This window comes from Sceloporus undulatus, chromosome 5, assembly GCF_019175285.1.
Source record: "Sceloporus undulatus isolate JIND9_A2432 ecotype Alabama chromosome 5, SceUnd_v1.1, whole genome shotgun sequence".
Classification (NCBI taxonomy): Eukaryota; Metazoa; Chordata; class Lepidosauria; order Squamata; family Phrynosomatidae; genus Sceloporus; species Sceloporus undulatus.
Window position 1 is genome coordinate 138,469,963 of NC_056526.1, and position 23,795 is coordinate 138,493,757.

Here is a 23,795-nt window from a genome sequence, read left to right on the forward strand (position 1 = left end):
GGCAGAGGGGAAGAAAGAAGAGTGAGAGAACTGGATAGAAAAGAGACTTAGAGACAGACCAAGATTGGAGCTTGTAAAGTACCTGAAAGTTGCTCTTTTTTCTTTTCCTGTTTCTTTCTTTTGAGGGGAGGAGGAGGATTGTTTGCAATTTGGGTTGGCGTTTTCAAGGTCAAGGACCACGTGAGAGGCAGGCAGTGGGCAACTGGAAAAGAAAGGTTGGAAGATTGGCAAGGAGAGAAAGCAAGAAGGGTGGTGATTAGGGTGAAAGGAAGAGAGAAGGGAAGAAGAGACATCCAGCGGTTGGAGGCTAAACTACAAATTAGAAAACAGGAAGTATAGCAAAGAGAAGCAGCAAGAAAGTACATAAGCTAAAAGAAAAATTGTAAGGAAAACAGTGCCACCTGCAGGACAAACGGTATAATTACAAGAAACTGAAAAAATGGAGAAAATAGAAAGAACCATTGTGACAAGAGGAAGTGAAAAGGAAAAAGAAAGAAGAATGATGCAACAAGCTGAAGCAAATAAAAATTTACCAAGAAGACCATCTTTTGAACTTAAGACAATGGACTCAAACTGGAAAATATTAGAAGCTATTCAGAAGATGGAAACGAATATCCGACAAGAGATAAAAGACTCAAGAGATGAACTGAGACAAGACTTTAAGAGAGACATAGATGAATTGAAGGAAACGGTAAGAGGAATGCAAGAAGATGTGAAAGAGGTAAAAAAAAAAGACAATAAAGTTAGAAGTTAAAACAGAGGAGTTGGAAAGAGCAACACAGGAATTAACGATGAAACAACTGCAAGAGAAAGAACAAAACAAATTGAGAGATTTGAAAGACAGAAGAAAATGTATCAAAATGTGAGGACTGAAAGAGAAATACAATGAAAACCTATATGAAAAAGTGATCCCTGTCCTTGCAAAACTGATTGACTGTACACCGGAATATTTGGAATTAGATATAGATAAGATCTTCAGGATTAACTCAGCGGCAGCAAGGAATCAGAGCCTACCGAGGGATATTGTTGTTTATTTTACGAGAGAACAGATTAAAGACAAAATTATACAGGAAAGTTATTTAAGGAAGATAACAATAGACGGTGTGGAGATTAAGATTTATAAAGACATACCAGGTGAAATTTTACATCGGAGAAGAGACTACGCAAATCTAACAAAGGCGCTACAGACCAAAAATATAAAATACAAATGGGAGCCGGTAGAAGGAATATCATTTACTTGGAGGCAAAGATTTTACAAAATTGACTCATTAGAGAAAGCGAAGGTGTTCTACAACAGGTGGCTGAAAGAAGAGGAAAAGATGGATAAAGACCTGAAAGAAGAACAAAGGAAAAAAAGAAGAGGAACGGGAAAGGAAAAAGAAACAACAAGCAGAAGAAGAACAGGAGAGAGCGGAAGAAAAAGAAGAGAGACAGGAAGAATCAGAGAAAGAAAATGAAGAGGGAGAGGAAGTACAAATACTAGGAGCCGTCGGTGGAGTGGACTTAGAATGGGAAGATGAAGCAAGATCAATAAAGGAAAGTGGTGAACTGTTGATTGAGTGGAAGAGAGGAGAAGAGCAAGAAAAAGAGGAAGGAAACAAAGAACTAGAAGAAACCTAATAAATAACAAACACAATGAAGTTCATATCCTGGAATATAAAGGGAATGAATTCGGTATATAAAAGAAAAACAATATTTCATGAAAAGGATGAACTGTCTAATGACCAGGAGTGCTTCTGGAAAAACAAAAATGATTGGGTTGTGGGGGAAGAGCAAAACTAGAATGAAGGGGAACATAAACAATTCTAAAGAGAAGATTCAAGGAGTTTGCCTTCCTAGAAAGAAGACATAGACTGTATATCTTCATACATAGACCTAAGTTCTTCTGTGTTTGTTCCAGAGTCACAAGTGGAGATAGAAGTATTACAGATGGAAAACTCTACATCTTGGGCAAGCAAAAGTCAAGTTATAGCTGTAGTGTAAGCCCTGAAGTTGGTAGGTTGGTTGAAGCTGAAGACTTTGGCAAGTATGGCACTAGAGAGATAACAATCACAGCATTTGAACTGTTGATGTCCTGTTTGGGATCAGATCCTCAATTCTTGTCCTCCTTCTTTACTTTTTTTTTCTTATGCTAGATCTTATCTTATATCTGCCAGTGATGTGATTGTATTAATGCAGTTGGCTCTGAGATAATCAATGATTATACAATCCGGGCAAACATATCAATGGAATGGCTCTTTTGAAAATAGGTGATGAATGCAAATGCTGAATTGGGGGTCTTTGCATCCTAAGAGGCTGGAAGCCGTGCCAAAGTCACTTTCCAGTCCTAAGGACTGGAGCGCAGCTTTGGCACAGCTTCTGGCCTCTTTAGATGCGTGTGTCATTTAAACAGCATACCTCCTAAGTAACCCAAAGCAGCATTATTTTGGCCTGTCTGTTTGGGCCCTTTGTTGCTGCATACTGCATACTTTTTGATGAAGGACCTCATTGGCATGAGCCACATGAAACCCCAACATTGAAAAAATTCAACAAATAAAATAGACCAGGGAGAGAATGAATGTGAAAATTGGGGGAATGAGTAACAGACTCATTCCTCCAGTTTGGGGGAATGTCCACAGATGTAGTCAGAAATAGAAGAAAATAGTATAAATAGCTGTCTCACAAACTGAAGATACAGAATTAAAATTCTGAATATGCTGCTGCAAGGTAAGGCAGACGAGAATAAACTGAAGGGAAGATTGGGGATACTACCTAGTCATACTTACTGGGCCAAGGGCAGAGCTCCTGCCTAAAATGTTTTACCCAGGTCTAGGTGTTTTTAAGAGGCTTTGCAGAAGCACAAAACAACCCATGTGGATGAGTCAAAAAAGACCTCAAAGAAAGAAACAGCATTAGTTGAATATATTTTCTACTTACAATTTGAACAATTCCTCCAGTATAGAATTTTTCAAAGTGGTAGTCATGTTAGTCTAAACTATCAAAAGAACCAATGGTGACACATTTATGATTGATTCATTTTAGGGCAGGTTTTCATGGATTATAACCCTCTTCCTTGGATACATGGAGTAAAATCCTATGTGCATGTGTGTGGATCAGTGTGACTATGTATGTGTATGAAGCTCTATGCTTATATTCTATGCATCTGAAGAAATGGATTATAACCCATGAAAGGCCATACTAAAATCAATCTGTCACTCTTAAGGTGCCAAAACACTCTCTGTTGTTATACCTGTATGTAATTGGGCATCAGTATATGTCTGCAATAACTTACTTCATTTCCTTCCAATTCAAAAAATTCAAACTTCACTGATATTCTATATTGGGTAGGAGCAACCACTTGCCACACACAGTTTTTATTAGGAGGATATTCTTTGGGCCATCCTGGTGTAGTTATAGTCCCATTCAGTTTGGTCAAAAGTCCTCCACAAGCAGCTGAAATGAAAAAAAGTACTTAAAAATTTGTACAGTCACATTTTGGTGCATGTATAACATTAGACTGAATAGTAGATCCATTTTTCGACAGTATTGCTTAAATTGAAATAAGCATTGGACAGCCTAACTGAGGAAAATGAGTTCAAAACTGCACTCTGGAATCTATCTCCTGCATGTGATGAGATGTGCAAGCAAGTCTTGAACATGTGCACATATTGCCTCTCCAAAACACAAAGAACAGCTTGATTAATTTGCTCTGCTCCATCCACCTCTCTACTTCTTCTTTCTTTTCTTTTTTTTAAAGGAAAAGCAAGGTAGCCTGTAGCAGGGTAATTCATGTATTAATTATGAACCTAATGGTACCACTCCATTCCACAGATGAGTTACTATTCCATTCGTAGTCCAACAGATACCTATGCTAAAGAAAGTAAACAAATGATGTTCCTTCTTCTGCTTTCAGCGACCCTCCACATGTAATATTTCACATTGTTTTGAAACTCTCTCTTCCTCTTTTGTCATTAGAAGCATTTGTTGGATCAAATGCCAGTATCCAATAGGTGTATGTTCATGTGACTTCAAGTTGCCTTTCAACTTATGGTGCCCTCATGAATTTCATAGGGTTTTCTTAGGCAAGAAACACTCAGAAGTGGTTTTGCCAGTTCCTGTCTCTCAAGTATAGCCTATAGCACTTGGTAATCATGATTGGTCTCCCATCCATGTACTAACCAGAGCTGACCCTGCTTAACTTCCATGATCAGTCAGGATCTAGTGCTTTTTGATAATAGAGCCCTACCACTAACAAAACTGCTTCTGTCAGCAGGATCTAGATCTAATTCTAGAGAGAACCCCTCTATAGCTGATTTTTTAATTATTATATTATACTAATGCAAACAATAGTCTCTTGGCAAATGTGAGACATAAGCAGAAATTGTGACACTTAGGAGTGGAACACACATAGATAATTTTATTCCACGTTCTATGCAGAAGTTCTGTTTCACAAACAAAGAAATAGTTTCAAGAGTAAGTATTTTCATACAAGAAGTGTTTATTTGTTCACACAAGAGACTTTTGAGGAACTGTTTACTTCTACAGAATCCAGAAAATCCTGTATTAAAATAATTATGAAATCTTCCAATTTAGGAATCGTAGTGAATCTTAGTGTTAGCATTAGCATCTTAGAGTTAGCGTGAGTCCTGCTCTCTCCCTGACAAGAACTCAAATTAGTTTGTGGGGTAGTGAAAGGAAGAAGCCATAAAAAAGAGTGTTGGCATGCCAATTCTTTCTCCCTTTCCTTCTTCTTCTTATTCCTCTTCTTCTTCCTTGTATTCCTCTTCTTTTCTGCCAGTTTTTTTCAGTTTCCCAAACCCTATTTGAGTATGTAGTTGCTAAACAAAGAACTTAGTAAGTGGTTTGGATACGCAAAATACTTGCTTTCAAACTTTGGATTGCTTTCAGCCCAACATATGGCTGACTTCAGTACACAAAGAATAAAAATAATCAAACATATTGAGCTGGTAAATGATCAGGAAGCTAATGTAGGCAGACTTACATGCTCATACAATTCATTGACTTCTATCAAAAATTATCTGAATGTTGAGTTTGATACACACACACACTCACAAAACCAGGCTTGACATGGATCTGATATATTGATCGAGTGACTTTGCCCATATCAAAATTCCTAAATCTGTGTCCATATAAGCATCTCATGAAGTAAAACTATATAATTTCCATCACATAGAAGATACAGTGGTACCTTCACAACTCTTCTTATCAGGCCCAAGTTCGTATCCTGGATCACATGCGCACTGATAGCTGCCCAATGTATTAACACACCGCTGTTCACATCCACCATTGTCAGGTTTGGCACATTCATCTTCCTCTGTGAAGAAATGGATAACACAGCAGTGCATTAAATTAAAATTATCACACATTTATCCCTTGATTGTAGGGAAGAATACTGAAATTCCTTCAAAAATTAATTGAGAAATTCACACGAATTTATTCTTTGTGTAACACAATTGTATCTGCAGATTGCTTTTGAATGATCTAATATTTGGCTCGGTAACGTATTCATTAAAAAGCAATACAATTTTTACCAAAACCATAGCTCTAAATTGTATTGTGGTATTCTTTCCTACTCAGGCACAGTGCTGGAATATGGAAAGAATCAGAAGACATAACTTAGCCCCCCCTCCCTTTCAGCCTTGAGCATGGCAGGTGGTGTGTGTATGTATGCCTTGTCACCTGTTCATTTATGGTGACTCCATGACTTTCACAGGGGTCTTTTTTACACAAGTACTGTATATATTCAACTATAAGTTGACCTCATGTATAAGTTAAGGACAGGTTTGGGGGGCCAAAATTATGAATTTTGATATGACCCAAGGATAAATCAAGGGTAAAATTTAGGGGAATGTAACAAAGGATCTAAGGATGAAGCAAAGGCAAGCAATGCCAAAGAACTTGCAAAACTCCAGCAGGCATAACTGTTTGTGTTCATACTAAAAGCTGGATGGATGAGAGAATAGATGGGGGTCAGTACTTCCATGACAAATTATGCTCTTGTCTTTCACCAGAAGATGGTTCCTTTTTAAAAAATAAGAGTTAAAATACAGTACTTGGGAGAAGTGACCTGTGGATAAGTCGATCCAGGTTTTTGGAGTCAATTTTTAGTATATAAGTATATACAGTAATACTCAGATGTATTTTGCCATCACCCTTCTCTGAAATGTAGCCTACAGCACTTGGTATCCCTTTATTTATTTTTATTTATTTTATTTTTATGCTGCCTTTCTTCCAAAAAGGGACCGAAGGCAGCTCACAATGTAGGACACATTAAAACAAGAATTTTACAGACAATTAAAAAACCTAAATAAAACAATTCGAAGTTAAAATTTAAAACATACAAAAGTTAAAAACATAATATAAAATAACTCCCCCCCACACACACACACATCAATAAACCAGGCACTTGGGGGAGGGGGTCCCTTGGCATTCTTCCATCTACATACTAACCAGGGCTGATCCTGCTTAGCTTTCGAAATTAAATAGGAAATGTGGTGGCTTTAGGGTATTTAGGCTTCCTAGGTCATGTAAAAGGAGAAGTTTAAACATGCTTTCTCTATCTTTGTTTAACCATCCCCCCTCCTCTTGGATGAGGAGAGCCAGCTTACCTAATGAAAAGGATAGTAGGTTTTGCACGTACAGTCTATCTACTATGATGTCTAAATGAGTACTTGTGCACCAAGGAAGGAATAGCAGCAAAACAGGTGTTCTGCACAGTGTTCTATGAAGCTTTTGTAACTATATGTATATATGCAGATGGTCCAACCATACCTGAGGATTTCTGTTGCCAATACATAATAATTTAGCCTGCAGAAATATAAAGGCTTTATAAAATATTAACAAAAATTGAAAACAGGAAAAGGTTACTCAGAGGGCACTTGATCTCCACAAGACTGAATCTGTATGTCACCCTGAAATTATATTCAAAGCCAGATTAACTTGAATCCTAAAATCCCTTATTTTTTTTAATTCTATTCACATTAAAGGGAATAAGATCCATCAGAAAGAAAGGGAAGGTAGTACACAATATTATTTCCACAAGCAGCATGTCACACTTAGCAGTAATTTGATTATAATTTATGGGTTTTTAAAATATTTTCTTCTCTGTTGATGCTAATTTTACCACATATTATAAATGGATGCTTGAAATCCAACTTATGCTTAAGTGAATAAGGTTAAGTTTCACTATTAATGTAAGCCTACATGGGCTATGAAGCATCCATTTATAATATGTTAAAATTAGCATCCACAGAGAGGCAAATATAAAAAAAAAACAAAATCCAGTTGTGTCTGAACAGCATGGGATGGTCTTTCTTTATAGTACTGCTTGCACTGTTCTGACTGAGAAACTGGATCAATAAAATTTTGAATATCTCTTAACCTATGCAGATTTATTATATAAGAACCTTGACCTCAGAGTCATTGTGGTTCAATAATGCTTTCCACCAACATGGACACAGAAGGAAGAAAATGAAAGACCAGACAATTAGTACCCTATTTAGAATTGGAAGGTGAGGATATTAAGCGATAATTAGAATATTATACAAATTTTTGTATGTATGTATGTATGTATGCATGTATGTATGTATATTGGCATGTTGTAATGTTTGACATTTTTTTGTGTAATACAATTCTCTATTTTTTTTCCTTTTAAACAAATAAAAAAAAGAATTGGAAGGGAGTGAAAAGACTTGGAATAGTTAGTTAATTTGCACAAAGGCTGTGTAAAAATGATATCAACTTGGTGCTCCTCTGCTGATACAAGCCTCTTTGAAGGAGAGCACATCACTCTGGATTATTGCAGTATATGAAACTAGTCAAGAAACCCTTGCTAGTCCCAAACTAGACAGCTTGATTACTAGGAATGCTTAACACAGAGAAAATATTTTCTCATCCTTGATAGAAAAAGAAATCTCAACATTTCTTAGAATGTTTTTGGATTTTTTATGCATGTTTCAATGTTTGTTTTACATCCCTTTTTTTTGTATGAAAACTTTGTTTCTGCAAAGGAATGATGATACTGGATTTTGCAGGAAAACATGTCATTAATACAAAATGCTTCTCACTTTCCCAAACTCTTACCCTTAAAAAAGTTAGCAGCAAACCCTGCTTTGTTCACTGTTCCATCGGAAACAAATTTCATCCACAGGTTGTTAGAGGTAGATCGTATGTCTTCAGGTTTATCATAGCCACAAAAATGGCCAATCAAAGGGCTGTTTTCACTGGTTCCATCTCGAACTTCTAAATAATCATAGGCACAGTTGTCATGTCTCTCGATCTATAAACACAGAATGGTGTTTCATTGAGATCTTAATAAGCATTTTCCCCATGAGAGTAAATTAAACACAAAAATATACCTCACACTGAGAACAATACTCAGTTCTTATTAATGTTTGCTAATTAATTATGTATATGAGCTTGTCCATCTTCTAACAGAAATTCTAAGGGTTTGTCCTGTAGGATTTTCCAATTAAAAAGCATATACAGTTTTGAAGATTATGTTAACAAATGACATGAATATGTAAAAGAAAAGTATTATTATTATTATTATTATTATTATTATTATTATTATTATTATTAAGCTATTTTTGCAGCCCTGGTGATATTCTAATCTAAATCAACAGTTAAAAGGATCATTCAGTAATATACACTGTATGTACACTGCATATAGCATTATATGCCACACAGAAATTATGTAAATTATGGAATTGCCAAAATAAAGATTCATAGTTATAAAATTTGTAACTTTGGCTGCCAAACAAGCCTAATGATAAAATGCTGGTATCTCTAAATAATACCAGCAAGAAATAGTAGTGCTTTCTATTCAAAAAGAACAAATAGATTTAGAAAAGAAATAATTGCCCTATTATTTAATAGATTCCTAAAGCAGCCTTGTGGAACAGGATTAGTCATTTGTCAAAAGAAACTATTGTCAGTTTTTAAAGCATTCCAATTTAAATAACACAGATAACATAAAACCCCTTTAATCTTCTTGAAGTTTATGCAATGGGAAAAGTCTCAGTGAAAGGAAATATTAATTGTAGGGGTTATGTTATATAGAGAATGCTTTGTTTCTTCATTGGCTTAATGAGGATTCCCTTAAGTGTCACTGTCATTTATCCACTAGATGATTTGCTCAGATCAGTTAAAAGGCTTTTACCTCAAATGCCTGAAAGGTTAATCCAACATTGTAGTTCTCTGACACTGTTATTTTCCACACACATTCCTTCATTGGTCTGTAGTCATCAGGATAATTAGGAGATTGGATCTGTCCTTCATTTTTGTGTATTTCACCTCCACAAATTGCTGAAGCAAATTAACAATGAATTTAAGTACTTTTTCAATATTTATGTTTTATTATTTAAAGGAGGAAAAAGGACCTAACGATCACTTGTGCCAGATGACAGTTGGATGCACTGCAAATGCAAAGCTATCAGAATGTCTGACTACTTTGCCTACTGACTCTCCCAAGCCACGTGACAGCATTTACAATTTAAAACTGACTACAATCAAGCCTGCAATCAGTTTGTGTAAACTGCAGGCTGGATTGAAGCCACAGGACATGACCCAGAAGCTTCAGTGTCTGTACCAAGACCTACTAATGTAGGGACTTCCTTCTACAAGAGGGAAATGCTTGGCGTGCACAATGGGAAATATCTGTGCTTTGCATGGAACATTCCCTTCTTGTAGGAAAGGAAGCCACGAGAATGCAGAACTTGGTATGCTGCCACCCTTTGTATGTTTATCAAGAACTGAAAAAAAATGTTCTCTCTTTGATAAAGGGTCCAGTCTTCTGTGAGATTTGAGCACATGAATAATATTAAAATAAATGAGAATTGTACAAATGAACAAGATAGGTGAGTGTCATGTAGCCAGTTCTTCAGGATCAGAAACTGAACCTCCATTAGCACAAAATAACTAGGGGTGGGGGGGAACCCACTGAGTTTCTGTAAAAAAAAAAAAGGTGTGTGTGTGTGACACGTACACATGCTACTACATACAACTCTACCACAGACATGAAGACATACACTTTGAAGATTTTCAGATCAGCACTTAAGCGCTGGTAAAGCGTTGCTAAAACATTTAGGAAGTGTGTGTGTGTGAAAGCCTGACACAGTTCCTAAATGTCAGGGAATCATCAGCTTACCTCCAGCTTCCCTGAATCATTAGGGTAACAGCAATTTCCCATGAACAGAAACTTTTCATTCATAGGAAACTGCTGCTCCCCTAATGATTCAGGGATGCTGGAGTAGGAGCCAATGATTCCCTGATGTTTAGGAAGCATGTCAGACTTTCACACACACACGCTTCCTAAACCTTTTAGCTGCATTTTACCAGTGCTTAGGTGCTGGTTTGAAAATCTCCATATACAGGGTACAATCCAGCAAATGTTTTACATTTTAAATGTTTAATATTATTCATTGTATTAAATTAGAAAAAAGTCCTTAAATATCTTCTGTATTTTTCCTTCATATCATACTGAAAATGGGGTATAATTAAAGTGTTAATTTTATCTTGTTCATATGATATAAAAGGCGACGCAGTGGTTAAATGTTGGTACTGCAGCCTCTCATAGCCACAAGGTTGTGTGTTCCACCACAGGCAGGGCTCCAGGGTTGACTCAACCTTGCATTCTTCTGTAGGTCACTAAAATGAGTACCCAGCTTGTTGCGGGCAATTAACTTACACTTAGTAAACCACTTAGGGAGTGCTTAAGTGCACTTATAAGATGTATAGAAATAAACTTGCCATTGCTATCAGTCAAGCTGATAGCTCCAGTTGATTTGCAGAATGGCTTACCTTCATAAACAGCTGCAAAACCTTTCCCCAACCAGTTACTGCTGCTACGGAACTCGATCCACATTCTACTGTCACTAGATGTGAGGACATCTGGGAGTTTATCCCCACAGAACCTGCCTAGAAAAAAGTGAGAAAATGCATTTTAGGAACTCGCAGTTTTCAAAAACTCAACATTTCTATTTTGCACAAGACATTTTAGGACCAAACTAGATTTGATGAAAGCAGATTCTGATAATTAGGTGAGATTCAGACCTAATGATCTCTCAAATAAACTGGCAAGTCAGATGCAATTTAAAACCCTTGCAGGTTCCCCTTCCCCACACACCCCAATTCCTTCTTCCCCCATTTTTTTTTTCTTGTAGTGGACACCAGATTATGGAAGGACAACAGCAGGCAGCAGCAGTGGATACGGACAATATTCCCATTGCAGTTCCCCCCCAATCTTTACTTTTCATGTGAAAAGGTCAGGCTCATGCTTAAAAACATGTGCTGTAATGTGTTATCTATAGAGTTGTGTTAAACCACTTGGGGGTACGTAAAGGATTAAAGTCTGGAGAATGTGCATATATAATACCTACATGAATATATCCTCTCTACAGCTACATTTGGTGGTTAGAGAAAAATAACAATAACACACACACACACTGTATATACTGTATATTGTTGTTCACAACATCCTTTGACAATGCAACTGCCATTCAGTCCAATATCAAAGCTCTTCCATGACAGGAGCAATTACATCAGTGTCAGAAAATTCTAAACCAAAGACCTAACAGTTTTTGTCTTAACTTCTTACCTAAGGGCTTGTCTACATGGGCCAAATAAAATGGTCCCATCCTAAATTCACAGTGACCTGTCTTCATGATGCAGAGTCAAATCCCTGATTTGAATGTGGACTATCTTCATGATGTAGGGCAAGTTCCACACCAAATATGTCATATCTTCCTCTCAAACTGGTTTTTAAAAGCTTACCAATTGCTCTGGATTTTTCTGGAAAGCCTGGAGCATTCCATACCAATGCTGAGCAGCTGTCTACACATACAGCCCTTCTATGTCGCTCAGCACTATTGCTGCTGACACGAGTCACTCCCTCTGAAGTCACAGTGAGGCAATTCATCATGTGATCAATGCTGGGTGCCTTGTTTCTGACTTGAGAGGGAGTGATTTGCACCACCAACAGCAGGCAATATAGCATGGATGAATCCAAGGCAATAATGGGGCCAGAATTCTCCATGGGCAGGCTGGCCAGTGTAGATGTGCCCTAAGTCTTCCAAATTAGTCACATTTTCATTCATGTTTCAAAATCTTACTTCTCTCATCATACTTTCCTCCTGATCCTTTAGTCCCTCTTCCAGCCTCCACTAATCTTTCAACTCTTATCTCCTTTATTTTTGCATTGTGTGACAACTGAGAAAACATTTAATTGCACAAAGGAGACAGATTCCATCCTACTGTGGACATGTGCACATCTAAATAAAATCAGATTTATGTGTTGTGTTTTCTTATCAAGTATATGTGTAATAATCATTGGTAATATACAGTGGTGTAGTGGTAAATTTTGAAGTGCAGACTCTCATCACCATAGACCCTCTAGGTCTAGGAACACCACTAAGGAGTGTGCAAAAATGCAGGTGGCTGTGTTGTGCTATATAAAAAAGGCATTTCTTGCCATTTTCACCAGGAACAAGACTTCTATAAAGCTAATGATTAGACTAAGGCACCCCAAAATCCTTTGGATTACAAAAGGGATAGCCCATAGATAAAGCCTTCAACTTTACACTCATAGATACTGTATGCATTGCTCCTCTTTAAATCAATCCCCCCTCCAGTTTTAGTGGGATTACAGCAAACTCAGAAGGAACAAGTGAGTTGCAATAATGTGGCAGCTAATGCTACAGTCCCTGATAAAATGCTATAAATATCCTGATGCTTGATTCTTGAAGCCCTGGCTCCACTATGTCACTGTTTATATAACGTTACAATCTAAAGACAGTGAATGCTTTTTAAAAATGATTTGAGAATTGGGCAAAACAAACTAAAGTGTCTGGCAGATACATTTTGGGTTACAAAACTTATATGTCAGTGAAGAAGAAACAATGCAGATGAATAAGCAAATGAACAAGCAATAGAAATTAACATGAAATGATATTACTTGTATGCTAAACTAATATTACCTAAATAGATGCTCACTTGCACATAAAGAACTTCATTCTTATATTAAAAAAATTACTTTATAATCTCCAAAGATGAGAAGCAATTTTTTTCTAACTAGTATCGGTCTGTAAAATGTAAGCTACCCAAACATAAGTGTTAGGCAAGTGCTTAAAATATACTCGATTCCACAAGTGACTTTCCATATGCATCCATATTTAAGATTCTAAGTGTACTCTATAATGTACAAGAAAAATGCATGCTTTCTTTCTGCTAGATACTCACTGACATGCATATATGGTAAGAAATTGGATCCCATTACTCAGTTCTACACAGAAAGTATTCATCATTTAAAAGGGTGTACCTTTCTGACACATAAGTGGTGATGACACTTTGATACTTTTCGGGGTGGGATTTTCACCAGGAAATTTTGATTTTGCTTCAAGTCCACAAAACAGTGATGTGGACTAGAAGCAAATTGAGACAACTAAAACCAATGTTAGTTAATGTCAACACTAATGTTTTAGTAGCTTACCTTTTACAGACAGCTACTAGTTAGAAAATGTGCTTTTCAACTTTAGAAATTTTAAAAGTTACAAGGCCAACATGGCTACCCCTGAATATGATTTCCAAGCTCCAGATATTCACAATGAATCACATCTGATATGTTCGTACCAAGCAGAGGTGACTTCCTCCAGTAGCCATCTCTTACTTCAATGTAGTCATACCAGCAGAGGCTGCTCTTATAGAGGTCCATCGTAGTGAAGTTTAAAACAATCTGGAGTGCAAATGAGAGAATCATACCATACAATTGATTTGGTTTGAAGTCTGAACCAAAATAAGGATGTTCTATTAACATGCTGGCTGATAACCCTGAATCCACAATATTAAGAAATTTAAACTTCTGAATAGTGTCACCTCAATCTGTGGGTGTTGGAGGGAGGGAGAGAATGAGATCTCATCACTCCCCATTGTCCCTAAATGACACACAAGCAGAGGAGGGAACTGTTAATTTGTTGTCTAAACCCCACCATCCATAATGAGAATCTGGAATTTCATCTTGTTAGTCATGACAAACATAACAGATTGCATCCATTCTTGACACGTATTTTTAGATAATGACACTAGAATTGCGTAAATAGCATTTGGCACAGGAACACTCCACTTTACCTTAGAATTCATACACAATGAACTCACTTACATGGTACATTTTTACTATGTTTTGATACTTTACACTTGGCTATTTGAATAGATATAAGATAAATTAATATTTATGAACCACCAATTTTAAAAACAAACAGATATTGAGTTGTATTTCCGCAGAACACACATAGAACTAGATCCTCCGTGTGTTATAGGACTGGGCTGAATACCCTTCTCCCTCTGTGAAACCATTTATCCCTGTTAAAATGGCTGAATATTTGGTTACTTTCATACTGAGAACAATCATAACTTAGAAGTAGTGTAATTAGTTACAAACAATAAAATTACCCGTAATCAGTTACTTCTCTTGGAAAATTACTAAAGTTGCACTTTTAAAATAATTTAATAAATGGTGTCATGAGGAATGCTTTCTATTTTACTTCTTAAAGTTAACTTTCATATGGGATTTCTAGACATTTTTAGAGGCATTTTGAAAGCATTTAATTTTTAGTTTCATGTCATTCCTCTATCAATCCTAAAATATTGTTTAGCGTAATGGAATTTAGCAAAAAGCAACCAGTAAGGTAACAAGTGCAGCAACAAATTATTTTTTAAACAGTGTAATAAGAACCCACATGAATTACTTTTCATATACTACAATGAATAATATGAATAGGTTGCTTTTAAAGAGCAATTCACTAGGAATTAATTCATTGGGAACAATGCTATTACATTATTTTCCAAGAATATAACTAGAGCAGCTAATCATAACTAGACGTATAGCAGCAAGGTTTTGTTGATAAGAAAAGTCAATGGAAGGATGGCAACATAATTCTATTGAAATATTTTAAAATATCATTGTTCTTTCCAACAGTAAATTCAGGTGGTTCACTGTTAATTGCTTCTTTTAGTCTAATAAATCCAACACCTCAGATGGGTTGTAAGAGATATGCAGACATTTAATACTTTCTCTAGTTAATTTGTAGTTTTATGTAGATAGGAACCAGGAAGGTTTACAAGCAGCCAATGAGAAAGAAGTCGACAGTAGCATAAATATTTGTTACCAAGTCCAGATGCTAAGGATGGTTTTTTGGGCTATGTGGCCATGTTCTAGAAGAGTTTATTCCTGACATTTCACCAGCATCTGTGGCTGGCATTTTCTTCTGAAGATGCCAGCCACAGATGCTGGCAAAACGTCAGGAATAAATTCTTCTAAGACATGGCCACATAGCCTGAAAAACCCACAAAAAACTATGGATGCCAGCCATGAAAGCCTTCGACTTCACACAAACAGTCTTAATTTCACAATTTCTTCTTATGTGCCTTCAAGTTCTTTCTGATTTCTGCTAAGAACCTATCACATGATTTTCTTGGCCAGATTTCTTCAGAAGGAGTTTGCCTTTGCCCTCCTCTGAGATTAAGAGAGTGTGACTTGCCCAAGGTCATCCAGGGGTTTTCCATGGATAAACAAAACCTGATCTCCAATACTCAAACTACTACACCAATACATTTCTCTAAATCCCACCAGCATTCCTATCCCATCCCCTGTTTGTATCAGGTTCAGTTGATGGCTATTCGTATTCATTTTGCATAGTGTGCACATTTATTTACATAACTTTTCTAGTAATTTTGAGCATATTTCCCCCCAAAGACTAAAATATATTTTGCATGTCTTTCTACTGTATACATTTTTAGCCATTTGAATGTTAGCTGCATTCATGATTTTGTCTGTGTAGCATGTACTGCAAGACTTTCAAATGTGAAGACATCTGAGGCAAAGATTTCTCCAAATTTAAGTAGATCATTTCAGTAAGATTCTCAAATTCCTATGAATTCTTTGCCTATTAGTTGCAACAAGCTACTGTTTTCAGTGGGCATCTGAATCTTTCCACCATTACGTATGGATATACCATTGCAACATATTCCATTTGTCAATGAGGTATTATGTTTAAAATTAGAATAACAATATTTCAGGAAATAAATGGACTACAATCTGGGCTGGTAGATGATTAAGCTATGAACAGGTGAACTTCTAAGAGTATTGGTTTGGCCCAGTGGCTGGGGAAACTCTAAGGAAAGGCTTGTACTGTGTGGCTGGATTCAGAGGAAGGGAGCTGATGCTGGAGAGGACCTGGAGTTTCCAGGGTTAAGCGGTAGGCCCTTTCCACTTTCAAAAAGGTACTAATATTTTCAGTTGTATATTTAGGGGTAAACAAAAGGGTAAATTCTTTGTAGTGCAATTTCTATATTGAATTTGCTTCTATTTTGTTTGTGCTTTTTATAAGGTGCATTAAGGTTGCACCAAACGTTGCAGTAATATTGAGGAGCACAGACAGAGATGTACTGCAAGCAAGTCCTGCATTGGCACTTCATTGGATGTATGGAACTTTGGGATAAGTGAATGTGTTTAACAATATATAATTAGTTGTACTGTTGTTACACACACACACACAGAAAGGGGGAAGAAGGGAAAGAGAAAATTTAAAGTGCAATTGTGTTTGCAATATTCAATTATAGTTTGCCCCACAGATCTCAGATTGTTACACAGAACTGCTAACCACTGCCACAATCCATTGCTGCAGAGATAAACATGAAATCAATAGACTAAAGCATGGCCAACACTGTTTGGACTTAAGATTTTTATTTTAAAAATCAATGCACCGGGAAAATATTAACTTAATCTCTTCATACAGCTATAGAGATTCTTCTCCTTGTTTGTTATTGTAGGGAAAATAATATGTCATCATAGCTTATTTAATCAAATTTCTAGTGTTCCTGAATATTATATTAACATGGTGTAGGCTCAACTGCATAATAGTTTAAACTACTTGAACTGAAGGAAAAAAGTTATAGAATTCATATAGGCAAATTGAAAGAAACATTATTTTCTATGTTTCTTTCTATTGTGATATGGAAATGAGGCAAACCATCCAAAAAATGTGAGGTCAAACAGGAAAATGAGGGCTTTAAATGAAGATGTAGTATACCAGACATAGGCACACACAATATATTGAAATCCTCCAGTATTGCCATGTTATTTTGCATAGCTATCACAACATCAAAACTAAACTTTGTGATCTGGAATAAACAAAAATTTAGTCTAACTTCCATTTTGCAACTCAGCAGACACAGAAGAACTGGAGACAACAGTTCAAGAGGACAGGATGGCTGCAAGTTTCCAGAAGCAAACAATCAATGAATGTTTGTCAGCACAACTGAGATGGTTTGGTAAGCAAATTCAGGAGTTTCAAGTGCTGCCTCATGCAGAATAATGAATCACACATTTTTACTGCAGAGACAGGAAAACCCACATTATTTTGCAGAAACAGATAATTCATTGCAAGGTATGTTTACAATTATTTTAGCTATATAAATGGTAAATGGTTCAGGAAATGTAATATAGGAATAATTTCTTTATAAGAAAAAAATGACTATTTCATTTTAACATTATTTTGTATGTAAAAGCAGAACCAGCATGGTATAGTGGTTTGAGTGTTGGGAGGCCAGTGTCTGAATCTCTGCTCAGACATGGAAAACCACTGGGCGACCTTGAGCAATCACATTCTCTTAGCTTCAGAGAAAGGCAACAGCAAACCACTGAACATAACTTGCCAAGGAAATCCCTAGGGTCACCACAAGTCAGAAATGACTTGAACGCATACAGCAATGTACACAAGAAAAAAAATAGTTGCTATGTGGAATAACAGTTATCTCTGGGATAACTAAGCTCAGAGTATGAAAAAGTGGGTAACATGGAAAGTCAAAATAATTTTGGTTTTCATAGTTCATTTTATTTTTGTATGTACAGTGCTGTGTAAATCTACAGCACTAAATAAATAAAGTATAATAATAATAATTTTTTCATAGTTTAGTACAGTAGCATTTAGTTGTGTTAAACATCATGAAGTTGTGCTTTCAAATTGTGTGTTGTTTTTTTGGTAAACTTACAGCTAGAATCAGGCAGGAATTGAGATGGTCATGCTACGTAAAAAAATAAATCCTAAAGTAACACTTTGTATAAACAATCTATTTTTATTTTATTTAAACAATGAATGTAACACATTCTATATACAGAGATCATATGGTATAATCTAGTTTTGAGATTGTACATGAACATTATTATATTTTCTCTGCTCTTTCTCCAATGGAATCAGAATTGCATATCAAGAGTACATCTACACTGCAGAAATAATGCAGGTTGACACTTCAAGTGCTGTAGCTCCATCATATAGTATCCTGGGATTTGTAGTTTACAAGTAGTGTTTAGTTTTCTCTGCCAAAGTGTGCTGGTGACTCACAAAACTACAAATGCCAGGATTCTGTAAGATGGACTCATTGCAGTGGTATCAAACTGCATTATTTCTATATTGTAGATGCACCCCTAGTTCCTGTTTCCCCTTTACTCTTAGAACAACCCTGTGAGATGCTTTATCTTAAGATAGAATGAAAGGCCCAATGCCATTCAGCAAGCTTCAAAGACACCTGAATTTATGAATAGTCCTTTTGTGTGTATGTGCCTAATGATGTTTCCTAAATTATCTAACAGTGTAACCCTTGCATGTATGTTCACTCAGATGTCAACACTTGTTTCATTTAGCGGCTAGAAGACAGATGAGCAAAATATAGTCCTTGGTTATTTTTGAGATATCTGACAACTCCAGACATCCAGACTATTTTTTTTCTGCCCTCTCCTCCTCACAAAAGATGAATTGCCGCTATTAGAATCCTCAAGGAGAATTCACCTTTTAAAGTCAAGAACCCCCATCAAATGTAAATGCAAAGCCTTTATTAAAAAAGAAGCTGGTACAACTCCACCATGCACAACTCCATCATGCCAGAAGCAAATGAAAGGTCCTCCTTCCATCCCACCTGCCACTGCCCTGGCCTGGGGGGGGGGGGGAGAAGAGTCAGTTTCTGATGGACTTAGTCTCCTCCCACACTGCCATCCACTTTTCCTTTTCTGTCATATCTTAATTAGACTATAAGCCTGAGGGCAGGGAAATGTTTTGTTGTTCTTTTATTTGTACAGCATTATGTACTGTGCTGGCACTAAATAAATAAATGGTAATCATGGTGATTTATCCCATTAACACATTCAGAAACCCATTCAAGTATTAACTGAAGTTGAGCTTAATATCAAAGTGAAGTTCTTTTTTTAATGTGCACAAGATCTGCAGGAAAAGAATAAACAATGTTTAACTTGTTTTTGAGGAAGTACAAGTCTGACATGTGGGACTCAAAGCAAAGTACCTTCTCTCCTGGAGTCACTGAAATTCTCCATATGCAATGTGTATATGAAGGATAGCCATTTGGAAATCCTGGAGAGGAAAAGTTTCCTGTAGACTCTTGCAGTGTTTCACCACATGCTGAAAGATAGTAGGTTCAAAACAATCAAAAATACCTCCGCCCTGTTATTTGAAATCAAACATATATAAATACTTAGGCGGGTTACAGACAGGCCAAAATAAAGCTGCTTCGAGTCACTTTGGAGGTATGGTATTTCAATGATGCATGCGTCCTAAGAGTCCAAAAGCCGCATCAAAGCTGCATTCCAGTCCTTAGAACTGGAGTGTGGCTTTGGTGCGGCTTTTGGACTCTTAGGACACATGCATCACTGAAATACCATACCTCCAAAGTGACTCGAAGCAGCTTTATTTTGGCCTGTCTGTAACAGGCCTTAATAAATCTTTGCTATCAATCAAGCAAAAAAAAAAAAACCCAAAGAAACAGGGTGTGTAGCTTCATTCTTTTTAAACAGAAATAACACAGGAGAATAATGAAAACCAGAAGAAAAGTGATCATTCTGATGCTGAAAATTAACTAATATTTTTATTTTGTAAGAGCTTAATGATTAATGCTAGTGGAGATTTGTATTAGAATGGAAACTCATTTTAAACAATATGCATATATTTGGCAATATTGACATAAACAAAAGCAATTACAATGCACAAACTTTTTTTAACTACTGTAACGACAACTATTATTTTATTACTCCATTTCATGTCTTACTTATTATGCTACCTTACTTTGTCCAAGCAATTTTTTCCCCTGCCCACTAGGTTTCAGCAATTTGACTTCTCATTCCACTCCACCATGTGAAGTTTTTTTTTTCCTTTGTCTCCCTCCCAATAACACCAATGAGAAAAAAAAATAATAATTAAGAAGCCGCATTGGTCCCATACTGGGAGTAAAAACAGAATATAAATGAATAACTAACTAAGTTCAAAAATATAGCATGTTAGTCTAGCTCAGTACAGTATGCAAAAGGAGCTTGTAGCAGCTTTGAGACTGAGGGAAAGATATTGGTAGCATTAGCTTTGGTAGACTTAAGTGTACTTAAGTTTCTCTGCATCTCATGTAGTAGATTTGCATCTATGAAAGTTTATGTCAACAACTTCTTTCTCTCAGTTAGTCCCAAAGGTGCTACAAGATCCCTTTTCATAAATAAATAAATAAATTATGTCAGCACTGGTGAAAGAGGAGGCATAGGATTCTGTGCATCCATAGCCTCCTGGACATGACCCGCAAATGCCCCATTCCTTTGTCTCCACTACCTGATCAACAAGAGACACCTCCACACACACAGAGAGAGAGAGAAGTCTACAGCAGCCTGTGACCTGAAATCTATTGGTAGATTCAACTAGAGTGGACCTACTGAATCAATGGGAAGCACATAAATGTTGATTTACCAGTTTACACTTGATTCAGTGAGTCTACTCTGTTGGGATTAACCAATATGATTCAGCCTTATGGCTCCTGATCTACCCTACCAGGGAGATTAGGACTGTTTCTTAGAACTTACATAACTGCCAGTCACCTTTATGATCTTTAACAGGTCACACATGTCTGTCATATGTCTACTCTATGTGTCTACTCTGGTATGACACACAAAGCTCAGTAAAATTTGCCACCAGGTGAGCGAGCATAGAAATGCAGCATAAATGAACAAATTGTTTTTCTTGCTGATCTGCACTGGCTATGCACTTGAAACTATTACCTTGCTACTGACAATGTCAGTTTCAATGACAGAGTCAGAACTGCCAGCGGGCTAATCAGAAACCATATTAATTATAAATGGGAGAAGGAAGCAAACGATAAAGTGCTGTGTAAATACAGTCAGTACCATTTTATGGCTAGAATCCTATGCCTCCTCTTTCAGCAGTGCTGACATCATTTATTTAGTTATGCAAAGGGATCTTGTACTTAATACATTTCATGACACAATATTATAGTTGTGTTTGATATTACTCTTTAAAAACAAGAAAAGCATATGTGGTACAGCATGAAAAATAATTTTAAAAAATCAAAATTATATTATTCCATACCTACAGAGAAGCATGTACTGTAATGGGTTAGTCCAAAATCATTCCTTATTTCTTTTTCTTTCATCAATCATATATCACATGGCTTCTCATCAAAGGTGAACTGTACATTAAATAATTTATTCAGAACCAGGTATTTTAAGAGTAAATATATCACCAACAGTTTATTTTTAACTCTGCAGTTATTAGTAGCTGCACTACACTACAGAGATTGGTGTTTATGGTTTTCCTAGTGGAGACTGCTATAGAGCTGAAACTGTACTACAGATTTGTTTAAAAGTTTAAAAGACTTATCTGGAAAAAGGCATGTTGCTATAAATATTAAACATAAAAATAAACAAAACCTTCCCACAATAAAACTATAAAAGGATAACTATCAACGTTACCAACGTATGATTTAGGATATGAATATACCTAGCCTGAAAGACTCAGGAGATTATCACACGGGAGGAAAAAAGGGAAAAGAAAGGCATAAACCCGGTTAATTTGTGCAACTGTGTGGAAGATTATTGTACACATTCAGGAGTCCAGCCATGAATAATCCGCCATGCTCTGACAATAAAGCATTCACGGGGAAGTCCCATGAATTCATTCATGATAGCAGGAATAAAGTGTGATTCTACTATTGTAAAAGCAAGTAGAATGCATTGTGATGGTCAGAATACATTGTGATGGTCAGAATCCGTTCTCATTGCCAGGAACGGTTTCACTGTGGATTTCAGTCTTCCTTTGGGCTATGGGGCACAATTTAGTGAACAGTGGAAAGTGCTGAAATATGTTAATATTTGTTCTGCCTATGCTTGACAAGTATCTAGACAGTAATTGATAAATTTGCTTGAGTTAACCATAAAAACCAATAGAACATTTGAAGGCATATAATACCAGCTTATATAATGGTATTATAACTGATCTTTAATTAATCTTATGAGTTAGGCAGCATTTAAGAAGAACATATTAACATTTTATACTGTAAGTCTTTCATTCTAAGTTTGAATCTGTTTTTGAATTCGAATTTGTTTATAGTGCTAATGCAGCTCTTCAACTGACCTTTCTTCTTAAATCGTTGATAAGAAAATGACTCCAGGAGGCTCCCCTGGTTACAATTGCAGACGGGAACAGAGCGGGGAGCCCGATTCCACATCCATAGTGCCACGGAGGATCACACCCATGGTGCTTGCATGACGTTTGGGGGATGTTTAGATGATGTTTATCACACAGAAGGACCTCCGTGTGATAAACTCCACAGTGTATCTACTATGGAGATTACCACATGAGGCGCAAGTGATGGAACTGGAATTGCAACCTATGATTCCTCTCCTCTTTTGACACAATATCACTCATCCATTACTGTTCCATTGTTATACTGTAATTATTGTGCAATTTCACATTAATGAGAGATAACCGTCAATGTAAAACTGTGCAATAATAATTGTATAACAACAGATCAACAATGGATTAGCAAATAACTAGATTACTGCACTACACTCTTATAGTGCTGCTATTCCACTTTAACTGCTCTCGCTGCCTCTTGTTGTATTCTGGGATTTGGATTTTATTTAATGAGGGGCATTTAGAATTCTCAGCCAGAGAGTGTTTAGGCCTCACTAAACTACAAGCCTCAGAATGCAACAAGAGGCAGCCAGAGCAGTAAAAGTGGAATAGCAGCATTATAAGAGGGTAGTGAGATAATGTGGGGTGTCATGTGAAAACGAGAAGAATGATAGGTTGTAATTTCACTTCAATTCCATCACTAATGCTTTGTGCAGTATTCCCCTATGTAGAAGAACACGTGTAAATTCAATCATCACACATTCATCTATTGGGAAGTTCAACTGTCATAGTTTTGTAGTGCGAATTTCATGATGTTTTAAACAGCCCTCACAGGAATGTAAACAACTTTTCTTCTGCTGCATTTTCATAAATGTATAAATGTTCCAAACACAGTTAAAAAAACTTAAAACACTATTATATGCCCCATTCAGACTAGTAGCAAACCATGGTTTCCCCACTAGGAAATGAACCTGCAGAGGTCCCAAGCTCACATGCTCAACTTCTCTCTCTTCCTTTTTTGCATATCACCAAAAGATCAAGTGCACTAGCTTTCAAATAATCAACAGTTCCCCATTATGTCCTAACTGAGGGAAATATGGTTTGCTTAAACCTGGATGGGAATTATGCAGGCCTCCAGATGTTATTGGACTTCAACGCTCAGCATTCCTCAACATTGGTTATGCTGCCTAGAGCAACAGTGTTACGAGAATTGCATGATTCTTGCTTCTAGTATTATGGTGAGTAAGCACAAGCCAGGCACAAAGTGCAATTTCAGGCACAAAATACAGTTTTGGTAGTGTTTATTAAAATATCAGACCACAACTGGGA

At 36.5% G+C, this 23,795-nt stretch overlaps 1 protein-coding gene across 1 annotated transcript in view; it reads right to left on the reverse strand.

Annotated features, from left to right (window-relative positions):
• Positions 1–23,795, reverse strand: part of TLL1 (tolloid like 1) — a 155,930-nt gene that overhangs the window by 21,374 nt on the left and 110,761 nt on the right. Inside the window, 7 exon segments of the mRNA XM_042467856.1 lie at positions 3,272–3,432; positions 5,189–5,314; positions 8,083–8,278; positions 9,161–9,306; positions 10,801–10,917; positions 13,627–13,729; positions 19,345–19,460. Of these exon segments, the coding sequence (XP_042323790.1) occupies positions 3,272–3,432; positions 5,189–5,314; positions 8,083–8,278; positions 9,161–9,306; positions 10,801–10,917; positions 13,627–13,729; positions 19,345–19,460 (965 nt within the window).